The 22,089-nt window shown below is 29.7% G+C and overlaps 2 protein-coding genes across 2 annotated transcripts in view; one reads left to right on the forward strand and one right to left on the reverse strand.

The window, feature by feature from the left end:
- LOC109596146 (organic cation transporter protein-like) overlaps positions 1 to 22,089 on the reverse strand; it is a 282,887-nt gene that overhangs the window by 163,275 nt on the left and 97,523 nt on the right. The gene's annotated exons all lie outside the window — the stretch shown is intronic.
- Positions 15,870 to 22,089, forward strand: part of LOC109599632 (probable G-protein coupled receptor 158) — an 82,295-nt gene continuing 76,075 nt past the window's right edge. Inside the window, exons 1-2 of the mRNA XM_049961865.1 lie at positions 15,870 to 15,903; positions 16,689 to 16,872. Of these exons, the coding sequence (XP_049817822.1) occupies positions 15,870 to 15,903; positions 16,689 to 16,872 (218 nt within the window). The remainder of the gene's footprint in view (positions 15,904 to 16,688; positions 16,873 to 22,089) is intronic.

Consider the following 22,089-nt stretch of genomic DNA (forward strand, 5'->3'; position numbering starts at 1 on the left):
ATATATTGTAAATGTTTCACAATTCAGTGAAATCAGATAAACATCAAACAGATTCATTGCTATTTAATTCTAGAATTGGTAACAACAAAAAAATTTAAATGACAGGAGAAAATACATCTTAAATGTCATATTTTAACGTTAAAATCAATATATTCATATTTAGTATGATTAACATAAGTATCTAAATTTCCTGCTAAGCTTTGATTTCTTCTTTCTATTTCGTTCATGTCTTTTTAAAACTTTGCTACGTAGTTTATTATTTAATTCAAATACAAACACAAAAAGTGTTGTATTACAAAATTAATTTATGAAGCATTATTTTATTTTGCTCAAGTAATTAAATTTCCATTTGTTTGCTAAAATAATTATATTATTTTGATACAAATACGTTATAGATTTTGACTGGTGTAAATTTCAATATTTTTGGCAAAACATTTACATAAAATCTGTTTAGAGTCTACGCTTCGAATTATTAATAGAATAGGGTAAGTTTATAAACCCAATATCACCCATTAATACTAAGAAAATAATAAACGAGGTAGTAAATTGTGTAGATAGAGTTCAACAGTATCATAAAAAAACGTTGAATAAAAAAGAAATATAAAATATATTGTAAATGTTTCACAATTCGGTGAAATCAGATAAACATCAAACAGATTCATTGCTATTTAATTATGGAATTGGTAACAAAAAACATTAAATGACAGGATAAAATACATCTTAAATGTCATATTGAACGTTAAAATCAATATATTCATATTTAGTATGATTAATATAAGTATCTAAATTTCCTGCTAAGCATCGATTTCTTCTTTCTATTTCGGTCTTGTCTTTTTTGAACATTTCACCTTGTCCACCTCTTTGAATGTTCACATTTTCTGAGACGAAAATGAAATGAGTGAGGAGAAAATCCATCTTAATTGTCATTTGAGACTGAAGTCGAAATTGAATATTTTGGTATGATATTATGAATATTTAAATGTACTAATGTACTGCTAAGTTTCAATATCTTTTTTCTATTTCGGTCAAACCTTTTTGGAACCTTTCCTCAACATCACCTTTATGTTCGGTATGTTCGACATACCAACAATAAAAATACCTGTAAATTACAATATTTTTGACAAAACCTTTACATGAAATCTGTTGAGAGTCTACGTTTGGAATTATTAATAAAATAGGATTAGTATATATTTATATTCGATTTCTTCTTTCTATTTCAGTAATGTCTTTTTGGAACCTTTTTTCCTTTATTTTGGTTTCCTCAACATCACTTTTATGTTCATCATACCAACAATAAAAATACCTGAAAATTACAATATTTTTGACAAAACATTTACATAAAATCTATTTAGAGTCTACGCTTCGAATAATTAATAAAATAGCGTCAGTTTATAAACCCTGTTTCACCCACTATCGATAACAAAATAATAAACAATGCAGTAATTTTTGTAGGTAGAGTTCAAAAGTATCACACGTCAGTGAAGTCAGATAAACAAAAAATGTTCCTTAAGCAAACAGATTAATGGCTATTTAACTATGGAATTGGTGACAATAAAAAATTAAATAACAGGAGAAAATACAACTTAAATGTCAAGTTAAACATTACAATCAATACATTCATATTTAGTATGATTAATATAAATATCTAAATTTCCTGCTAAGCCTCGATTTCTTCTTTCTACGTTTTTTTGTAACTTTTCACCTTGTCCACCTCTTTGAATGTTCAGATTTTCTTAGGAAAATAAAATAAGTGAGGAGAAAATTCATCTTGATTCTCATTTGAATTTGAAGCCGAAATTGAATATTTTAGTATCATTTTATAAATATTTAAATGTACTAATGTACTGCTACGTTTCAATATCTTCTTTCTACTTCGGTCATGTCTTTTTGGAAACTCACCTTTTTCATCTATTTAAAAATTATTGCCTGAAAAGAAAAAAATAAGGAGTGAGGACAAAATGTACTTTAATTGTCCATGTCTGGAAGTAGAAAATGAATATTTTGGTATAATTTTATGAATATTTAAATGTATTGCTAATTTGCGATGTGTTATTTCTATTTGGGACATGTCTAATGTTATCGATATCTTTTTAAATTTGTACTGTAACTAAATTAAAAATTATTTCAGCCATAAAATTATGAAATTACAGAAAATTCAAAAATTGTAGTAGCAACTACATTGTAGAAATTAAATTAATTCATTTGTTTTTTTATTTACGGCCGGCAGCGTATGTGCTCATGAAAGAGACTAGAAAACAGATATGTCTGTTCAACTTTTGATGGCATGCATTTTAGAGAGTGCACGACATTTTCCAACCGCAAGGCCGAGAACCGTGACCATTTCAAACGGAGACTAAAATATTTTTCTATTTTATCCTGTTTCCATCTTTTTAGTGCGGGTTTTTGAGCAGCCGAGTTTTTCTGACGTTCCACGGTTTTTTCCGTGTATACAATGTGTTTAATAATAAAACATAAATGGAAGTATTAAAAAGGAGGCGATCCGAGGAACAAAGTGGCCGTACATCCCGCGTATCAATCTCAATTGATTTAAATAAAACACATGGGTTCGAATAAAACAATCAATTACACGGGACCAGTGCGGAAGGCAAATTGGAAAACAGATTCAAATAAAGCATGATATAAAAGTTTCACGAAAAACTGGTTTGGCGAAACACTATATAAACTAGTAAGGATTTTTGTTTGGATTTGTTAGAGAATAAGTTTAGGAGGTGTCGCAAAGTTTAGAAATGCCGCCACACTAGTACAGACTGTATTTGAAGCGAGAAATTACATTGAACAACTTAACGGTTTGGAATAAATTACCTTCAATAAATAATAAACTTTTAAAATACGTTCACGGACGGAAGGGGAAGTCTGTATCTGAGCTACGTATTGCAGCGGTATTACACCACTATTTTAGCGTGTGGTTGCTGGTTAGAGTCTAAACTATATATCAACTACAATCAGAAACTCACATCGGGTTGTAAAATGTTATTACAATAAAGTAGAAGTAATACAACTGAGAACATTTCTTTATTATCCTTAATCGTTTTACGTATACAAATCAGCTGGTGTTTTAATGTTGTTTATTCATGTTAATTATGCGCAGAAACACATTTCTATTAAGCGCTAAGTGTCGTGGAACACTACAATAAATTAATGTAATAAACACTGTAGAGAATTGTGGTCAACAATAGCAAGGCAACTGCAACAGCCGAGAATATTGATCTGATTTTCAAGTAGCGACCATAATTCAGTAGTCTCAGGCAGTTAAGGTGAAAACTTGTAGAAGATATCGCGCTGAATCATTTACAAGACGGTACCTTGTTTCCGTGATCTGCTACAACCGTCGAAACTATATCTGTTAACAGTTGCATTATTCTGATTTCATGAATTTCTTAGGACCAGTGCTGGGGATCTTTACCAACATGACAACTGGTGATTTAATATTTACGATACCTGTCACTTGGGGGTCCTCTATTTTGGTTTCCTCAACATCACCTTTATGTTCCTCATACCGACAATAAAAATACCTATGAAATCTACTTTAGTCTTTGAAACCATTTTTAAAAGAACATCATGGACGTTTCGAATATATTTCAAGGTTTATAAAACGTTTATGTAACCATAAAAACATAAAATTGTTAAATTTATGAGCAAACATTCTTATAATTTATATAATATACCTTTTTCAAATGCAAAAAAATCATCACATTTATTCCTACTTCAGATTAAAACATTGATATATTTTTATAATCCAGTTGAGAACGACGAGTTTAGTCTAAAATTAAAAGCATGCCTTTATTATTGATTGTTGCGTCGAAAAACTAATTGATATTTTAGATGAACAACTCATCTTCAACAGTTGTTCTGAACTGTGAACATTAAATAATCATATTCAGTGGCATTTCTTCATAAATTTCAAATACTCTTAGCAAACAAATTTTAGTCATCAAAGTGAATTTAATAGAGAACAATTTTTGGGTTAAAAGATAATATTTTCTTTTTGCTAAAATTGTCAACTAAATGAACCAGAATGGAAGTACTACAATGTTGAAAAGAGTGGTTTGAAGAAAGTCGTGAAGGATAAGCAAAAGATTTAGGAAGACATTGAACAACAAACAATCATCAAAGATATCTTCTTAGAATTTCAGTTATGACTATTCATGTAATTACCATCAAGTAGAAAAAGGAAGGTATCTTAACATGATGTTATCGTAGAATTTTTAGATTTTTGGATTTGAATATCTGTCTTGCTATTCCCAGTGTAATCTTTCTCTTATATTCCAATGCAACATCGTCCTCCTAGTGTGTAGAGAACTACAACTTTTGAGATGTAGAATAGGATGGGTCATTTTCAGCGATGGAACTCTTCCTCTACCGACTTTGACAGACCTCCAGCATCAAGTTGAAGGAGCATGGAATGAAATACTTCAAGAAACAATTAAGTATTTTATTCAGTCAATGCCAAGGCAAGAGACTGTCTCTCATAAATTAATGAAACCTATTTAATAACACTGAGTATATCATAATTAATTTTTAATTTTATAAATAACTTAGTGTGTTTAATAAAAATGTTAGAAGTTAATATTACACTATACTCCTTTATACTAAAAGTGTGTGTCGAAAAATATATATATATATTAAGTTCATAGAGCCGTGCACTTAAATTATTCTTATCAACTGAGACAGAATGGAAGTACTGTCTAACATGTTGAAGAGAATGGTTTGAAGAAAGTCGTGAAGGATGAGCAAAAGGTTCAGGAAGACGTTGAGCAACAAACAAATATCAAATATATCTTCTTAGAATTTAAGTTCTATAACTACTAATGTTATTACCATCAAGTAGGAAGACGCCTTAACATGATGTTATCGTAGAATATTTAGGTTTTTGGATTTAAACTTCTGTCTTGTCATTCCCAGTGTAATCTTTCTCTTATATTGTAATGCAACATTATCCTCCCAGTGTATAGAGAATAACAACTTTTGAGATGTAGAATGGGATGGTCATTTTCAGTGATGGAACTTTTCCATGGTTTGAAGAAAGTCGTGAAGGATGAGCAAAAGGTTCAGGAAGACGTTGAGCAACAAACAAACATCAAAGATGTCTTTTTAGAATTTGAGCTCTATGACTATTAATGTTATTACCATCAAGTAGAAAAAGGAAGACGCCTTAACATGATGTTATCGTAGAATATTTAGGTTTTTGGATTTAAACTTGTGTCTTACCATTCCCAGTGTAATCTTTCTTACCTTACAATGCAACATCATTCTCCAAGTGTGTAGAGAACTACAAGTTTTGAGATGTAGATGGGAACGGATCATTTTCAGTGATGAAGAAGCATGGAATGAAATACTTCAAGAAGCAATTAAGTACTTCATTAAGTCAATGCCAAGGCAAGAGACTGTCTCTGAGAAATTAATGACACTGAGTATATTATAATAATTTTTTATTAATTTTATAAATAACTTAGTGAGTTCAATAAAAATGTTAGAAGATAATATTACACGACACTCCTTTATACTATAAGTGTGTGTCGAAAAATATATAACGAGCCCGTGTGTAAACGATTTTTCACATATTAAGTTCATAGAGCCGTGCACTTGAATTATCTGCCGAAGACAGACATTAACAAGGAATTCGAGTGAACTCTCAATTACACAAGAACCAAATTTTAAGTCGACGCGACCTATTTTAGATCCTCACTTTCCATAAAACGCCAGCTTTAAAAATTTCATCACACATAACTTTGCAATGATGTATATTTACACCGTTCTTTTTAGCTGCTGGTCTGAAATTCTTTTGTGCACTATATCAAATTGTTTATACACAATTACACAGTGAATTTATTGCCACAAAGTGTTTGTAGAAAATGTTTTTTGGTCATAGTATTATGCATATGGTAATTCAATTTAAGGGGTTAAACTGCACACCTCCGGTGATTTACATATATATCCTCCTTGACAAGTGAAAAATAAAGTAATTAACATGCCACATACAACATGTCCCCCAAATTTTATATAATTAAATGCTACCACCACATAAACGACCACTTGCAATTAAGAGAATACATATGTATTTCGTACAATTAATTTCACGACACTGCAGTGTCACTGTACTGACCTACGTTAAGCCAGGTGCCTATTTGTCTGCCTGCATAAGAGGATAATTAATAACCTTTCGTGATAATTTAACTTAGTTGGAAATGGTGTAAACTACCACTATTTCTTTCATTTCTTTTTTTAATATTACAGACCTTAAAATCCTAAATTTAGTCAATATTCAGTCGGTTCAACACGTCAGTTTAGAGGACAATACAATAAACAGTACAAGGACAAACATCTAAAGTCTTAGTTCAATTGAAGCCATATTAGAGGAGTGGTTTTATATAAATGTTATAAATAGAAGCTGGTAACATATAATCTCTTCCCTTTGTTTATTTTCATGCTGACTTTGCAATTCAAATACATCTTTATAGTTGAGTCAGTTTGGGATGGTAAGATCAGAACTAAAATGAACTAAGAGAATATAATGCTTCCACTTACAACTCTTTAATAAAGCCACACCTCCAAAACTCCGCCAATTAAACTGAGACTTATGTTGTCAATGAGTGAATAAGATGAATCTTCAGCTTGTTAATTTTATCGTCATCCTTGTCACTGGAAGTCGACTCTACGTTATACGTTACATCAATAGATTTTACTGTAACGTATTTTCGTATTGTTTATCAGGACTTTAGAATGATTTAATATATTAGGGACCACACTCTCCACCCATCACCTAATCAGAAAGCCTCTTTTTGCCCATCTTTTAACTGGATGAGAGTGATTTATCAGCTTCAATAAACGGTTTGAAGACGCAATATATAATTACATATAATCCAAGGATGACTCGTGGGTAAACATGAGATTACTGTTTATTAGATATTTGTTTAAACTCTATGAACACGATTTTCCATATAGTGTGACATGCATTGCACCTAGATAGCTCAATTTTACGATGGGGGATAAATGTAATGCACTCTCTCGTATTGTGGGAAATACCATGAGTAATTTTGTAAAGGTTTAACGTCTGGATTTCACGTATAGCCGTATTACTACTTTAACCTCGACTAGCTCCACATGGCCTCAGTGCAGTCATATTTTTACCCAATTCAATTGGTAGAGTATTAAGATATTTGCCAGTTATTAATACCTTCATTTGCTCTATCCCAAATAATTCACCAAAAATCAATAAAATCTAATAACTGTATTATTTATATTTAATAATATGTATTGTAAGTTACAACTTGTAACTGTTATACATCACAGATTTGTAACACAAATGGACATAAATAAACCTGTTAGCAAATATTTGCCCATTGTTATACTGTGTAAACATAATATATATTAGTATACCAATAATATTTGAATTATATTAAATTCATCAATTTGTTATATCAATAATAAATGTAGATTACATTGTATTTGCGGATGTATTTACGAGTTCAATTTTACCTTTCTAAATGATCACGAAACACTTTTATAAAGGTATGCTATTTTCTAACCGCATGATGAATGTACTTCATATATTTTCCCAATTTCGTTATATTGACTTCAAGGCATTCCTCCTGATCACTCACTCAAAATATAAATGAAACATGTTAACCTAGTAAATTTTTCATATTTGATGCATCTGAATTTTATTCGATAAATTGTGGGATGTTGACGGTCAACATGTAAATTTCCATGTTTTCATTCGATATTTGTTTTTTTAGTTTCTCATTTTTATTTAACAGGGTAGTAAGTGGGAGCCTATTTTGAATATAATATAACGAACATTAAAATACATTATTCGAATATATATATATATATATATATATATATATATATATATATATATATATATATATATATGTATACAGCAGGAGACTGTTGCTGTGCAAGTTTTAAGTGAAGTTTCCGAAACTTCCATCCTTCAGACTGATAATGTAAACAAGTAGTCCCATTACAAATTTTCCTAAATTGAGTAGAAAATCAAAATTTTTACTGCATAATGTGAAAGTTTTTTCCCTTCCCCCTAAAAGTTCCGAGAATACGATTTATATACAAACTGTCACCAAAATTGTGAGTCTTCGCCTTTTTATTAAACAGGTATTTGCACATCTAAACGTACGAAATCCATGATTTTTAAAGAAATAATGGGCAAGTTTTGGCCAAAATAAATAACCAATTTTGTTTTGTTAGTAACACAAAGAATTCCGGTGCACATTGAAACTGATTTCAAAGAATAAAAAAAGTTAGTGGCTTGCTTTTGTTTAAGTTCCACTTTATTATACTCATACCCTCACTCAGGATGTCTGTGCTCATAAAAAATAGCAAAATCAATTTAGTTGTGATACCATTCGTCCATTTTAAGTACCCACCAAGGCCCATTGTCAACATATTTTAATTTAGTTTGAAATTGCGTAGAAAATTGAATTTATAATTATAAACATGTGTGTACATGTGGGTAATAATCATTGTACATTTTGTAACAAGTATGGAATGGCACTGTAAACTTTCTAGTGACCATAATAATTTCAAAAATTAAATTTGCCAAGTTCATACTATGTTAAAGAGTTACGAATATTAATTTATTCATTGATAGCAATAAAAAATTAATTTTCATTATAAACGCCAATCTGTATGATACTAACAATAACATTTTTTAAGAGATTTATTTGGTTCATCCGAAAGCATTATGATGTTCCACGATCACAAAAATGTCATTAATCAGAAAGAATAATAATAATATAATAAGCACGGAATTCGTTTTAGCGTTTAAAGGTCATAGTTCTTTGCTCTTCCACTCACATCTGTCACTTGCTCCCTGCCAACATCATATCAATTTTTCTACTGAGCCATTACCAGTCAGTTTCCTTTCAGTTAGTCGTCATTTTAGAAATGTTGATTCCTTTTATATATTACACGATTCACTCTGCTCACCATTTTGGAAACAGTATCTGATTTTCGTCTTCATTCGTCAATACTCTTAAATTATTGATGTAATTTTTTGATGACACAACAAAGTTACAAATATCAATCTATTTTATCATTTCATTTAATCCTTATTATTAACATTCAGCAGAAACAAAATTGAATTAACCATTAATAAGACATTTTTACGACAATTCAGTCTAATTATGAAAGACCATTTTATTTCAATATTTTTATTATACAATTAATTTAAGGATTAACAAATTTCAATGTGAAATTTTGCTTAAGAATCTAGGTTATATTGACAATACTCTTAATTAAAAAAAACTTATATTCCTTCCTCATTATGGACAACAAAGTATAGATTTAAAAAGAAATATTTGCCTTATATTACAATGTCCTTCTACGATTACAAAAATCTCATTAATTGGAAAGAATAATATTATAAAAAGCATTTAATTAATTTTAGCCTTTGAGGGTTCATCCAGTTATTCCACTTGTTCTTTGCCAGCATCACACAAAAAAAGTCTGCCTTTTTAATTTAACTATGATTTTCCTATAAATATTGATTTAAACTAGAAGATCATACTTAAAAAAAATTATGGAAGCATTTTCGAACAATGATTGCTGATTTTTTTCCTACAAGTTTCTCGGTGTAAGTCGATTTGGCTAAAAGGCATTCATATTAAAGAAAATTAAAAATAAAAAATTCAAAAATCCATTTTTCAAGTGTGATTTACGTGTGGGATATGAAAGGCCAAATGTCTGTGAACCAGTGTAACCATTTTAACAGCATAAATTTAGTATATTTATAATTCTAACAAACCATTTTTAAGGCGTTTAACAAAACAAATATCCAGATCTCTGTACCCACTACACATAGATGTATTTTATTTTAATAGATGCGGTCACAAAACGAAATTGAACGCATTTATAGTTTATGCATTATCGTTTTCCGATTCAATTCAGCATATGAAATTCCAAACACAAACTCGAATAGGATTCAACTGATTTGAATTATTTTGATTCTTATGTTCGAAATCCCTTTAAAAATGGGTTGCTGACTCAGGAACACCGAACAATTTTCACAATCAAACAAATGTGAAATACTTCGTGAGCTTATATTGAATATCAGCAAGCACATTTTCTACCTTGGTAACAACGTAAAATAGAGAAATGTGGTTGTATCGTGTGATATTTCAGGGATTTTTATGATTCGACGATTTAAACAAAAGTTTTAAATGGTAATGGGGCTAGGGGATGCGTAAGGGCGATGCGGTAATAAATTAAAATTAACTTTTGATATGCCATTCACAGGTTCTTGTAAAAGAGAATATCTGAGTCTGACGAATTGAATTAATGTACAGGTTATATGGATGTAAGTTTTGTGAAGTTTAATTACAACCCACATTTTTATTTACAAAATAACACTAAATAAAAGGGAGATATTTTGTGTAAATTTATTAAAAAAAATTGGGAAACTTGCTCTTGTGTTACGATGGCAGATTGTGTGCTGTATCAAAATATCATGAAATACTCTTTAAAATATTAAAAACTAAATTAAATTTCTGATGAAATAACAAAGCAGAGGTTGATTGGTTTGGTTCGCATCTCACGTATAGACAATTATTATCAGTAATTATTAATATACATGGACAAACGGTGCATGGATTTCAATATTTTTGTATTATTCGTATGGTGCCTCCAAATTTTCCACAGTTTTGATTGAAACTTATTTTTAGTAACTAACATTAACTTTGTATAAGTTATATCTGATGTATGAAAACCCAATATTCTTACAACTCTTTAATAAAGGCACACCTCCAAAACCCAATTATATTAAGATTTACGTTGTCAATGAGTGAATAAGATGAATCTTCAGCCTGTTAATTTTATCTCCGTCGTTGCCGCTGAAAGTCAACTCTACATTATACGTTACATCAATAGATTTTACTGTAAGATATTTTTGTATTGTTTATTAGGACTTTTGAATGATTTAATATGTTTGGGAATACACTATCCACCCATCACCTAATCAGAAAGCCTCTTTTTACTCATCTTTATCTGTATTTTAACTGGATAATAGTAAACTATCAGCTTCAACAAACGGTTTTGAAGACAATATATAAAATATATCCAAGGATGACTCGTGGGTAAATATGAGATTAGATATTTGTTTAAACTCTATGAACACGATTTTCCATATAGTGTGACACGCATTTCACCTAGATAGCTCATTGAAATTAAAAACTAAATTAAAAAATAAAATTAAATTTCTGTTGAAATAACAAAGCTGAGGTTAATTGGAAAATGTATTTTAATCATAATTATTTGCATGAGGTGCATCTGTTCACATCTCACATATCGACAATTATTACCAGCAATTATTAATATACATGGACAAACGGTATTATTTGTATTGAAACTCCAAAGTTTCCACAATTCTGATTGTGGATTAGTAATTAACCTTAATTTCGTATAAGTTGCGACTGATGTATGAAAACCCAATATTTAATTGACGATTGATCTAATATATGAAAAGTAACTTAAACAAACTTTAGTCATTTTATCTAACGATGAGTATCCAATTGATTTCAGTCGACTAATCATTTGATTCTTCTAACCAGTTGTTAGTTGAGTAGACGCTGATTTTGTTTCTTGTTTATTGGGAATATTTGTACTTCGGTGTTTTTTATAAAGGCACGAAATTTACAAGAAATATTTTATGATATTATTTTTCGTATGATAATACTATATTGTGGATCGTTCTGGTGAAAAACAAAGCCCTGAAATTTTAATCGGGGATGGTGTATATTTCTTATAACTTTTGTGACTTTATGAAAAAACATAAAATAACATTTTTCGACGTACAAATATTTCCTACGAAAATAAAATAAAATACAGCACGATATTATAAAAAAAAACACGCTGGTACATATTTTATAAAAAACAATTTTATATTGCACTAATTCAATAAACATGAAATACTTTAATTTTGATATTTACAAAAAAAAGTTGGGGTGAATCACACGCATTAACATTAATCAAAAGTTGCGAATAAAAAATTAAAATCGTCGCGTACGAGTGTTTACTACGTTATAATTTATGACTGATTTCTATGTTAACCGTGAAATTAACATGGAAAAGTATATTACGTTTCAATTTAAACATTTTGTGGCCCAGCCTGGTGATTATATATTTACGCTGAAATATACATAACATAATTATTTAATTTGTTATTCAAACATTAACTGCTAATGAGAAAATCATTAGTAGATTTTTGATGTGTTGATTGTTGATTATTTAATTTGTTATTCAAACATCAACTGGTAATGAGGAAATCATTAATAGATTTTTGATGTGTTACTACAAATATTATTTTAATTAAATAGTATTTAATTACGCACAATAAACGTTAGAAATCAGGGGGACAAAAATTATAAGGTGCAGCACAATAAATATAGAAGAGTCTGTTGAGGCTTAGTAGCTAATTGAAATATTCTCTTGTCCCATGTCTTACGTTGTATTAGATGCCGTTTTAATTGCGGTTGTGTTCACGTCTTTTCAGCTCTTAAATTCTTTTCATGAAGTCCATTGCCCATTTCCTTTTATTGCTTCTATTTTTCGTTTCGGATAAAACACCCTTAGTGACATTGTGTGTATTATACATGGCACTGTACCAATATTAACCGGTCCTAAATCTTCATTATTTATGTTTTTGGTAAATAAAACTCGGGGTTTAAATTTTACACCGGCGGAATATAATGCTAGATGAATATGCAATGGCGAAATGATTAAATTGTACAAAAAGTTTGACGTTCCTTGAAGTTTATAACGAATGATAATAAGTGGAACCTTTGGTTGGAATCTTGTCTCTCGAGAACGCGTTTAACTCTATTTGAAGTTTGCGGTTACCAGGAGAGTCGAATTTTAAGCGCTCAACTTTAACTTTTCGAAGAAAAACTATGAGAAATATGTCATTTGAATATCAACATTGACAGACCTAAAAGTATGTGTAGTCCTGCAAAAGACTTACTTGAGGATTTGTTGATTATTCGTTGTTAAAGTTCATGGCAATTGTTGTATGCTTGGATCAATAGCCGATTTAGGCAGGTTTCTGGTATTGTCAATTCAAACGACACACTAAAAAGAAGGTTGTATACATTCATCTTAAAGGCAAAGGGGAGCATAACAGACCGCCTTAGGAACGGCTGAACAGGATGCATCGATTAAAATGGCTGATTTGACTAAATGAAGGTCACGAGGTTACAAACTTCTTTGAATTTAAATTACTTATCTCAGTGGCAGTGATGTACACTCAACAATGTTTGTTAAATCAATTTATGAAGACCAAAAATTACAATGTAAGAGAACAAAATTAAAATTTAATTATTCAAATAAAACGTCAAGATTGGCGTTAAGAATCGGAATTAAATTTAATTTGAGTCGAAATTAACCCGGTTCAACTAAACATTTCCGAGTTTAAGTTGTATCAGTCTAACCTAAAATGAATTATAAGATTTATTGGATCTATGTTTTACGTAAATGAGACCCTGTAAATAAAATATTTGTGAGAGACGATTAATTTAATGTCGTTTAAAATTTATAATTTGTCAGTAAATGTCTGTTTAAATTTGTTAAAATATTTTCGTTCATTCAGACATTGTCTAAAGGAATAGTTACAAAAAGTTTACAAACTACAAAGTTTTGTGTATTTAACTATCGCATTTTCTCTTATTTACTTAGGTTAAACTAGATTTATTATTTTCATAACTAAAAGTTTCTCAAGCAAAATAATTGGCTTCCTGCAATTTTAACAGACATATTTCGTCTTAAGTAAACAATAGGTAAAGTTCCTAATTTGTGTTTTACATTACATTTTCATTGAATTTAATTTTTTATTTTACAAAATATAAATATTATATTTTAGCCACAATTTCCGTAACAACAACGTACATTTAAATATACATTTCAATACTACTGAAAAAATATTTACTTAGTTTGGTAAAATGATATTTCTAAAGGAAAAACTTGTGGATATGAGGAAAACAATTAAAAATCATCTAATGTATAATATCAAAAACAATTAAACCACCCTAAGCTAATACTGTGTAACTGGTACACCATCTAATACCGATAAAGATTTCTACAAATAAACAACACTAAGTTCAATTAGGTGCCATTTAATTAAAATGGGACTTCAGCTAACAAGAACTGAAAACGAATCATATCAGCAGGGAATGAAGCTGCTACGCTGTCAGAGAACACATAAACTGAAACGAAATTGGAAAATATTTTGTCTTCGAACGACCAAAGTTATAATTAACGAAAAAACATGGCCAGCTTAGAATTAAAAGTATGTAGATTAAAAAATTAAATATAAAGTTATAAAAATTGAGTTGAACTTTTCCCCATGTTTTTAAATAAAATATAGAATTACTTTTGAAATCAAAACTCAAAGTGGCATCGACTGAGAAACATTCTTGTAATTATCTTATAATTCTTACAGGAGCCATTATTGAGTATTTCCTGAAAAGACGTCTAAAATAATATTTGAATAATCAGATATATAATCTGTTATTTAGTTTAAATATTCATTCTATCATAAAATAAAATATCATTATTAAATATATTTAAATAGAATATTGTGTTATTTTATTTGTCAGTTTGTTTAAAAATGATTATCGTAAAACTCCGGTTGAATTTTAATGACGCTTGTTCCTGCTTTTGTTTTCCCTTTCAATTCTTATAAATTTATGATTTTCTTATATTGTCAAACTTGTGAAACACTTTAGAGATATGTGTATTTATTTAAGGTTCCTTCCCAAATATATTTTCCCTAGATAGTTGTTTTTATCAACCGTAGACAACTTTCGACATAGCCGAAATAAACATTTAATTCCTTATTCCTCCGGTCCCGCAAGAGATTTTCGTTACAACCTGTTGCCGCAAATTTTGTTACTTGCTTGGAGAATACTCTAATTGTAAGAAATAAACATATAATAGTTTTGCTTGTCAGTGTAAACAACGCTAAACTAGATGTGGTGTATTATTCCGGTTATAAATATCTAAATTACTATTGCAAAACACCCTCTACTACAGAAAATTAAAATGTAAAGGACAACCAAAAATATACTTTATTTTCTGGGTCGTATTTCAAATAGCTGGTGACCGTATGTGAAAAATAGAATATATGGGTCTGCGCACATACTTATATATGTTTATGCGCATCTAGTAACAAGAGAAATGTCACCACATGGATGCACCAGATGAGGATCATCTCCCCCTCTCGCGGGACACCTCTCTCTGGAAATGATGTTCACCATTTCTCCCAGGTCCTGGTGACCTCCTTGGAGATGATGTCCACCCTTTCCCCCAGGTCCTAGTGACCTCCTCCATTCTTCCTCTAGGTCCTGCGACTTCCTGGGTGATGATGTCCACCCTTTCCTCTAGATCCTGAGGACTCGCTGAAGAAAGCATCTATTTCAGTGACGATCTCCATCAAAAAACAGACCCCTTCCCACGTATATATACAGGGTGTTTCATAACTTTCGAATTTTTTTACCCAAATATGCACTTAGTCATCGATTTGATAAAAAAAAATTCTAATAAATGTTAAAGTTTGTAATAATCTTTTCTCTACAAAAACTGTTCCGACGTTCCTCTTTACTGCTGTTCCCGGAGACGCAGACGCAAAAAACCAGACAAAAATTGTTTAGGTTACAATAATTGGTAATATTAAGTAAACACTGCATAAAAGAGTTGTAGAGTAAGGTTTGTCACAAACTTTAACATTTTTTATTTCGTTTTCTGTTGTTTTTTTAAAGAAATCGTCTTATTATTTAGAAATGCATATCCGGTTAACAAAATTTCGTTATATGAATGTGTTATGAAACACCCTATATATCAAAATGAAAAATCCACTGGTAAAGGATGCTGCTAACCGTACCCTTAATTTTAATTTATTAAGAATATTTGTGCTATTTTTTCCATAAATTCAATACAAATAAAGTATATTCAGGACCACTTTTTATGTTTTAAGTTATTCAGAGGAACCATAACAATTTCTTCATTGTTCAGCCTAGTTACGAAAAGGAACGTAATGTTATCCTACTCATTTTCAACGTACAAGAAAATAATATTCCCCATTTATGTTGTTGCATATTTACATGCTATTAAAAATTAATTTCACTTTTAAGCAAGCCTTTATCTGGGTTACCCCTAATCTTAGCAAGCCGATTTCGGTGTGTGCTCATATATTATAAATATAATTATACATGTTCACATGTATCCATATTAATATTTTACCCTCATTCAAAGTTAATTTCTACAATCAATAAACGGATAATGTTAAGTACTGAATGACAGATAGCTTATATAGTAGTATAGTATATAGTTCAGTGACTAAATATTAGGTTAATTAACATAATCAGTTTATAAATTAGTGCCCAAGTATACTAATTAAGCACAAATAGTATAATTACCACACTATATAACTTGTATAGCCTCGTGTAAGAAACGTTGTGACATTGTCCCAAGGTCTTCATCAATCCTCATCAGATATGTCGTCCTGAATGTCAATGCCCTTTCTAACGCAAATCCCTATAAAAGCACCCCTTTAATGTAGCGTGTGTTTTCTTATGTAAAACTTGAACGCAACGTTTTGCATATCTAACTTAAAAACTGCGTTAGAAATAATGTGCTGATTTTTTGAAACCACTCATTTTCAGGTTACAACACGTACACGTACAACGAAACCGTACATTCCGAAAGGATACCGGACGAGATACTTTCCGTAAGATACGAAGATGGAAAATGGTCGAAGCCTTACTACGACTGCGGCGGCGGCAACATTTGGATGCTGACCTACACTGTACCCTTTTTCGGCTACTTCAACAACACCTACTTTTTCAAGTAAGTGTTCAATTCTTGAGGCATTTATGAGGATGTGTTTAAATTGGCCGTAAATGTCGAAGTCATTAAACCTCAACGTTAATTATTTAGACTTGCATAAATTCTATGTGCCGAATATTTTAACGATGCAATGAACGTACTGCTTATCTCTGTGCATGCACGCAAAACGAGCGATAAAAAAAGATGCATAGGCAAGTTTAAGATTTTCATATTTAGGGTACACCTACCAGAATATTAACGGCACACGCTCGGTTTAACTTTAATTGTGATTTAAACGTTTATTATGTCACATAACTCTGGTGTAACACTATTTTCAAATGGCCTTTCAGGATAATAGACCAAAATAATAGGTTCGTTTTAAATGTACTACCCCACAAAATGTGTATGTAATTACTTTTTGATTGCTCATACTTATTACCCGGAGATAACTCTATTGTTTTAAACGGTTACAGTTTATGAAATCTAAATATTTAAATGCCTTTCATTCAGTCACACTTTTACAATTTACATTTTATTATAGTTTTATATAATGAAATAAAACTATTATATACGAGTAACGTTATGATTAAATAAGCTGTATTGCCGGTATTTAATTAATTATAGAACTTCTAAGGGAATTAATTATTTGCAATAACTGCCAATTTATACGAAAGTCCTGTGGTTTTTTAGTTTTCGGACTGCTGAAACTACTACGCCAACAACGTTTACTCACTAAACCAGAAATTTATTATCAGCAAATATGTAGATCAGAATCAATGTAAGTACAAATACAAAGAAAACAAAATTGAAACCCCTAATGGCAGTTTCAAATTACAATTCTTATTTCAGGTTTAGCTTATCAACAGCTGCTACCTCTATCAATCAAATTAAAACTTTCAAATCAGAAATCCTGCTTTTAAATTTGATTAAATGTTTTTCTGGAAATTAAATATATGTATATAATATTTATTAAATATTTTTATGTAATAAATCTAGTAAATTTACTTAATTTTACGTTATTTTTTAATAAAGGGGCCAATTTTGGTACCAACCAGTTTTCAAACATTTCTGGGTTTTCGTTTGACACATCTAATTTGATTGAGATTGTCTTATTTTAACGATATTTCTATTTCTATTATTTACACAGCTAAACAAAAAAATTATGGAATTCCTTTTTGATTTGAAAATATTTTTATTTATTTACTTATGATGTTTATCAGAAAAAAATCCTGTCTATACTTCCTGTCATTTCTTAAATCAGCCCAAAATTTATATTAATTTATTTTATTACGAAAAAATATATACTTTTTGTATATATTGTTTGTATACTCAGAATAAGTTATAATTTGATATACCCACAATTACGATTATGAGAGAGGGACATTTAAATTGATGATCATATGTGTCCGGATTCCGGAACTGTTTCAGTTCACCCAATTTATTCTTAGCATTGTTAGAATGTTTACAGTCGTTTTATGACAGTCATTAAATTTAATATAACCCCACTTAGTTAGCAGTGATATTTTGTGGCTTGTGAAAGGGTCATTTTCCTTATTTGATGACACATGATGCTACCATAAATAAAGTTTCTTTTAAATTGTAAAATAACTGTTAATAATGGGGTACTTGTTTTTTAATATTCTTAATAACTTAAACAGTTTCTGTTACACATGTGAAAATCACCGGAATGTGCCATCACTGTGATTAAATTCGTAGGATCCATTTACATATTAGTTTCTATAGCAACATAAAATGTTATTCATAGAAAAAATGCAATATGTAGAGTGCAAATATTCTGGCAAGGTATTTGTGCAATCCTCCACTACAAACATATTTGTCAGAAGCTTTTTAATATATTATTATTTTAAAATTAGGACAATGTATAATAATAACAAAAGTATTACGTATTACAGTGTTTCCAGCATCTATATACATTTTTATATTTAATATTATTTTCCAGACAAAAAATTGCAGGAAATTTTGTGTAGTTAATCCTGCTAGACTTTTAATTTTATTTAATTCCTTGCATAAAATACACACATACGATATATCATGATTTTAGAACGCCAAAAACATGATACAATGAACATATTTTACTATTAATTATAATATTCTAAATAGTTCTTGACAGTTTTGGTAGAGTCTTTTCCAGACGATGAATGGACTATTAATTTTGCAAATATTTAAGATCAACGTAAAAGCCACGCTCATACTTAGCGGTGCAGTTAATTAGAATATAAACCAATTAATTTTCCATTTTACTCCCGTGGCATTAAATTGATTAAATTAATAGGTATGAAAACCGCAAATATTCGCGGTACAACGAAAGAGAACAATGTAACTGTAATTTTGATAGATGATTGTTAACAAATTAGATGTCTGGAGCAAGGCCTTACAACTAGTTTACTCTAAGCCAGAGTGTTTTGTATAAATTACAATTTATATGCGGCAAAGCTTTATGGGTTCTTTACCCCAGAAAATTGAAAATAATTAATTGCACTATTTCAGTGTTATTTTATCGCTTGAAAAATATAAATTGTCCGAATAATACAATTGTTTTCAACATTTTAACGGAGATTAATTTTGTCAGGAGACTTTTCGCAATATACGAAAACAAAATACGATTTTCCTAACGTGCTTCAAGAGTTTTAATAATCAATAATCCGGACTACAGATTTATGTTGCTAATATAATTATAATGTATTTTGTTCTCCGGTGAATCAACAAGTCATTAGAAGAGTCCCAAATTAAATATCATCTCTGTGACACCTGAGTAATTAAACAACTTTGTTATTATCATTAAGCTGTTCGAACAACAACTACAATTAATTATATTGGAATCCCTAATGTTTAACTGTACAAATAAACATTTGTCTCTCTGTCTGTGTCGAATGTCACTCGAAGGTTCGTATTCCTGTTGATCCCTACAATATGTTAATTCTAAAACTATATTCTATGTTAAAAATAATAGAGAACAAGAATAAAATACATAAAATGGATTGACAATCCAACGCATGACTAATTTCTTACACTGCAAGCTTACACCCCCATTAAATTGAATTTTAATGTTATGTTGTATTTTACCTCGTCGTCTTCTAAATTCGCCAAAAATGTCTACTTTTAATTCCCCTTTTAGCATATTTCCTTTACGGAAGCTTCCTGAAACATTATTTGTCATTATATTTTCGATTCACTTTTCACATTTTTATTGAGGATGACTAAAATATATTCCCCAAGCTTCAAATATTTATACACATATATATATTTAACATTGAAATTTATGCAGGTAAATATTATCTGTTTGTAGTTGTTTGTCTTTCTTAAATTACAAATTCCCACATTTTCCTGTACTTGTAACCTTTATAGTTGTTGGCTAAACATCGTGAATCAAACAGGAATATTAAATATTTATTTATAAACAAACGAAAAATAGTTTTACTTGGGTTTATATCGATTTTTTCACTAAGCTATATAATTAATTCTGACTTATTTGGCATTTTTGTATAGTAATTAATATGACAGCTTTTTTTAAGGATGTTTATCATGTTAATCATAAAAAACAAGGTGTTATTAGTTTATATTGTAATAATTCCAATTAAAATACATTGAAGGATATCTAAATATTCATTAATTGGACATAAAAACGTGTGAACAAAAAAGCTGTTCACAACAAAAAATGCCTTGTGGTATGTTAAAATATATCAATCACTGTGTTTATCTTAACCACAAAGATCTTAATCCTATTAAAATTTTGCTCGGCTTAAGATTTATAAAATTCATAACTTTAACCCTAGAGGCGATTCTCAGGAGGAGAGGAAATTCATTTTTGTTTTTCACTTAACAGACTCTTTTCGTCATTATTAAATTAGATGTAGAAAGTAGCCTGTTTTAAATTTACAGAACAGTCTTTAAAATATCCACTATGTTTCACTTAAAATTTAGTAACAACGTAAAGAAATGTACGTAAGATTTTTTACACAATTGATTGAAAGGAATATAATATATTAATTAAGCTTAAAGCTCCTAGATAATACAGTGAATTCCTGTAGAACAGACAAATATCAATTTTCGTAAATATTTCTACAACTTTCAAAAATATTTATAGAATAATTTTTATTATTTTAATCATTTAAATATTTAAACAATTAAGGCAAATATAAATATTACATATTATATCCAATTAATTAATGATTCAGCTAAATAAAATTTTGATTTACACCTAATCATTATAACAAGTCATTTGAGACATTAATTTAGTCAGTGATAATCTATAACACGTATTGTAATTAATTAAGTGGATGTAGGCAATGTGTAATCAAGGTCCATTCTGGATGACCCGTGACATTAATTTTTACAAGTAATCCTTTAATAAAATTAGCATTGGGAAAATCCAACCCCGAACACTCATGGTAATGTACTATTTACATTTACAATTTTAACAAACCAAGTATATTTTTATTCAGTCTCGGAAGCGGCAGATACTTGGCTACAAGCTGAGAATTCAGTAACACGTTACAAAAAGGAAACGTTGATTTATAGAAGTTGAATACAAACATGTCACAAACAGATCGAGTAAAATGTAATGAATGTGGCCCTCTTTTAAATGAATACTGAATTTGTCCGATTCTAAGCACTGGTCCCTTCAAGTGCCTGCACATGAAAGATATTTCCACCACAGCGACTCTTAACCTATTCAGTATACAACTATTTGAGTATTTAAACTTGTATACCATCCTTTCCTATGACACTCTAATAAAAAATTTAATACGATTGTGTACCTTTTGCAGTATAATGGTTTTAATCTTTGGAGTTACATACACATTTAGGTGGATGTCCTTTGATAGTTGCTTTTGTGTAATTTGAATAGATCAGAAATTCAATTTTGCCCCCGATTGCAGTGATATAGTTTCGTGCTTGTAAATAATAGGCTGAGCTTTGACAATTGTGTTTACTTAACACAAGATGTGCCATAAATATATTATTACGTATTTTCTGTATAAATATTATCAGGATAAAGGTAATTATATTGCTTGCTTATAACCACATTTTAGTACAATTATCATTAAAAACTTGATGATAGAAAGAAGCTTTATTTTATATTTTTCATTGTCAGCTTAAATCAATTTTTATAAAGCTTGTTTCACCCAATTATTGTGACGAGGATAAAAATCACGCCACATTTTTTTAATTGTAAATTATTTGTTCCGCATTGATTTATTTATTTTTTTATTTTTTTTT

Source organism: Aethina tumida, chromosome 1 (assembly GCF_024364675.1).
Source record: "Aethina tumida isolate Nest 87 chromosome 1, icAetTumi1.1, whole genome shotgun sequence".
Classification (NCBI taxonomy): domain Eukaryota; kingdom Metazoa; phylum Arthropoda; class Insecta; order Coleoptera; family Nitidulidae; genus Aethina; species Aethina tumida.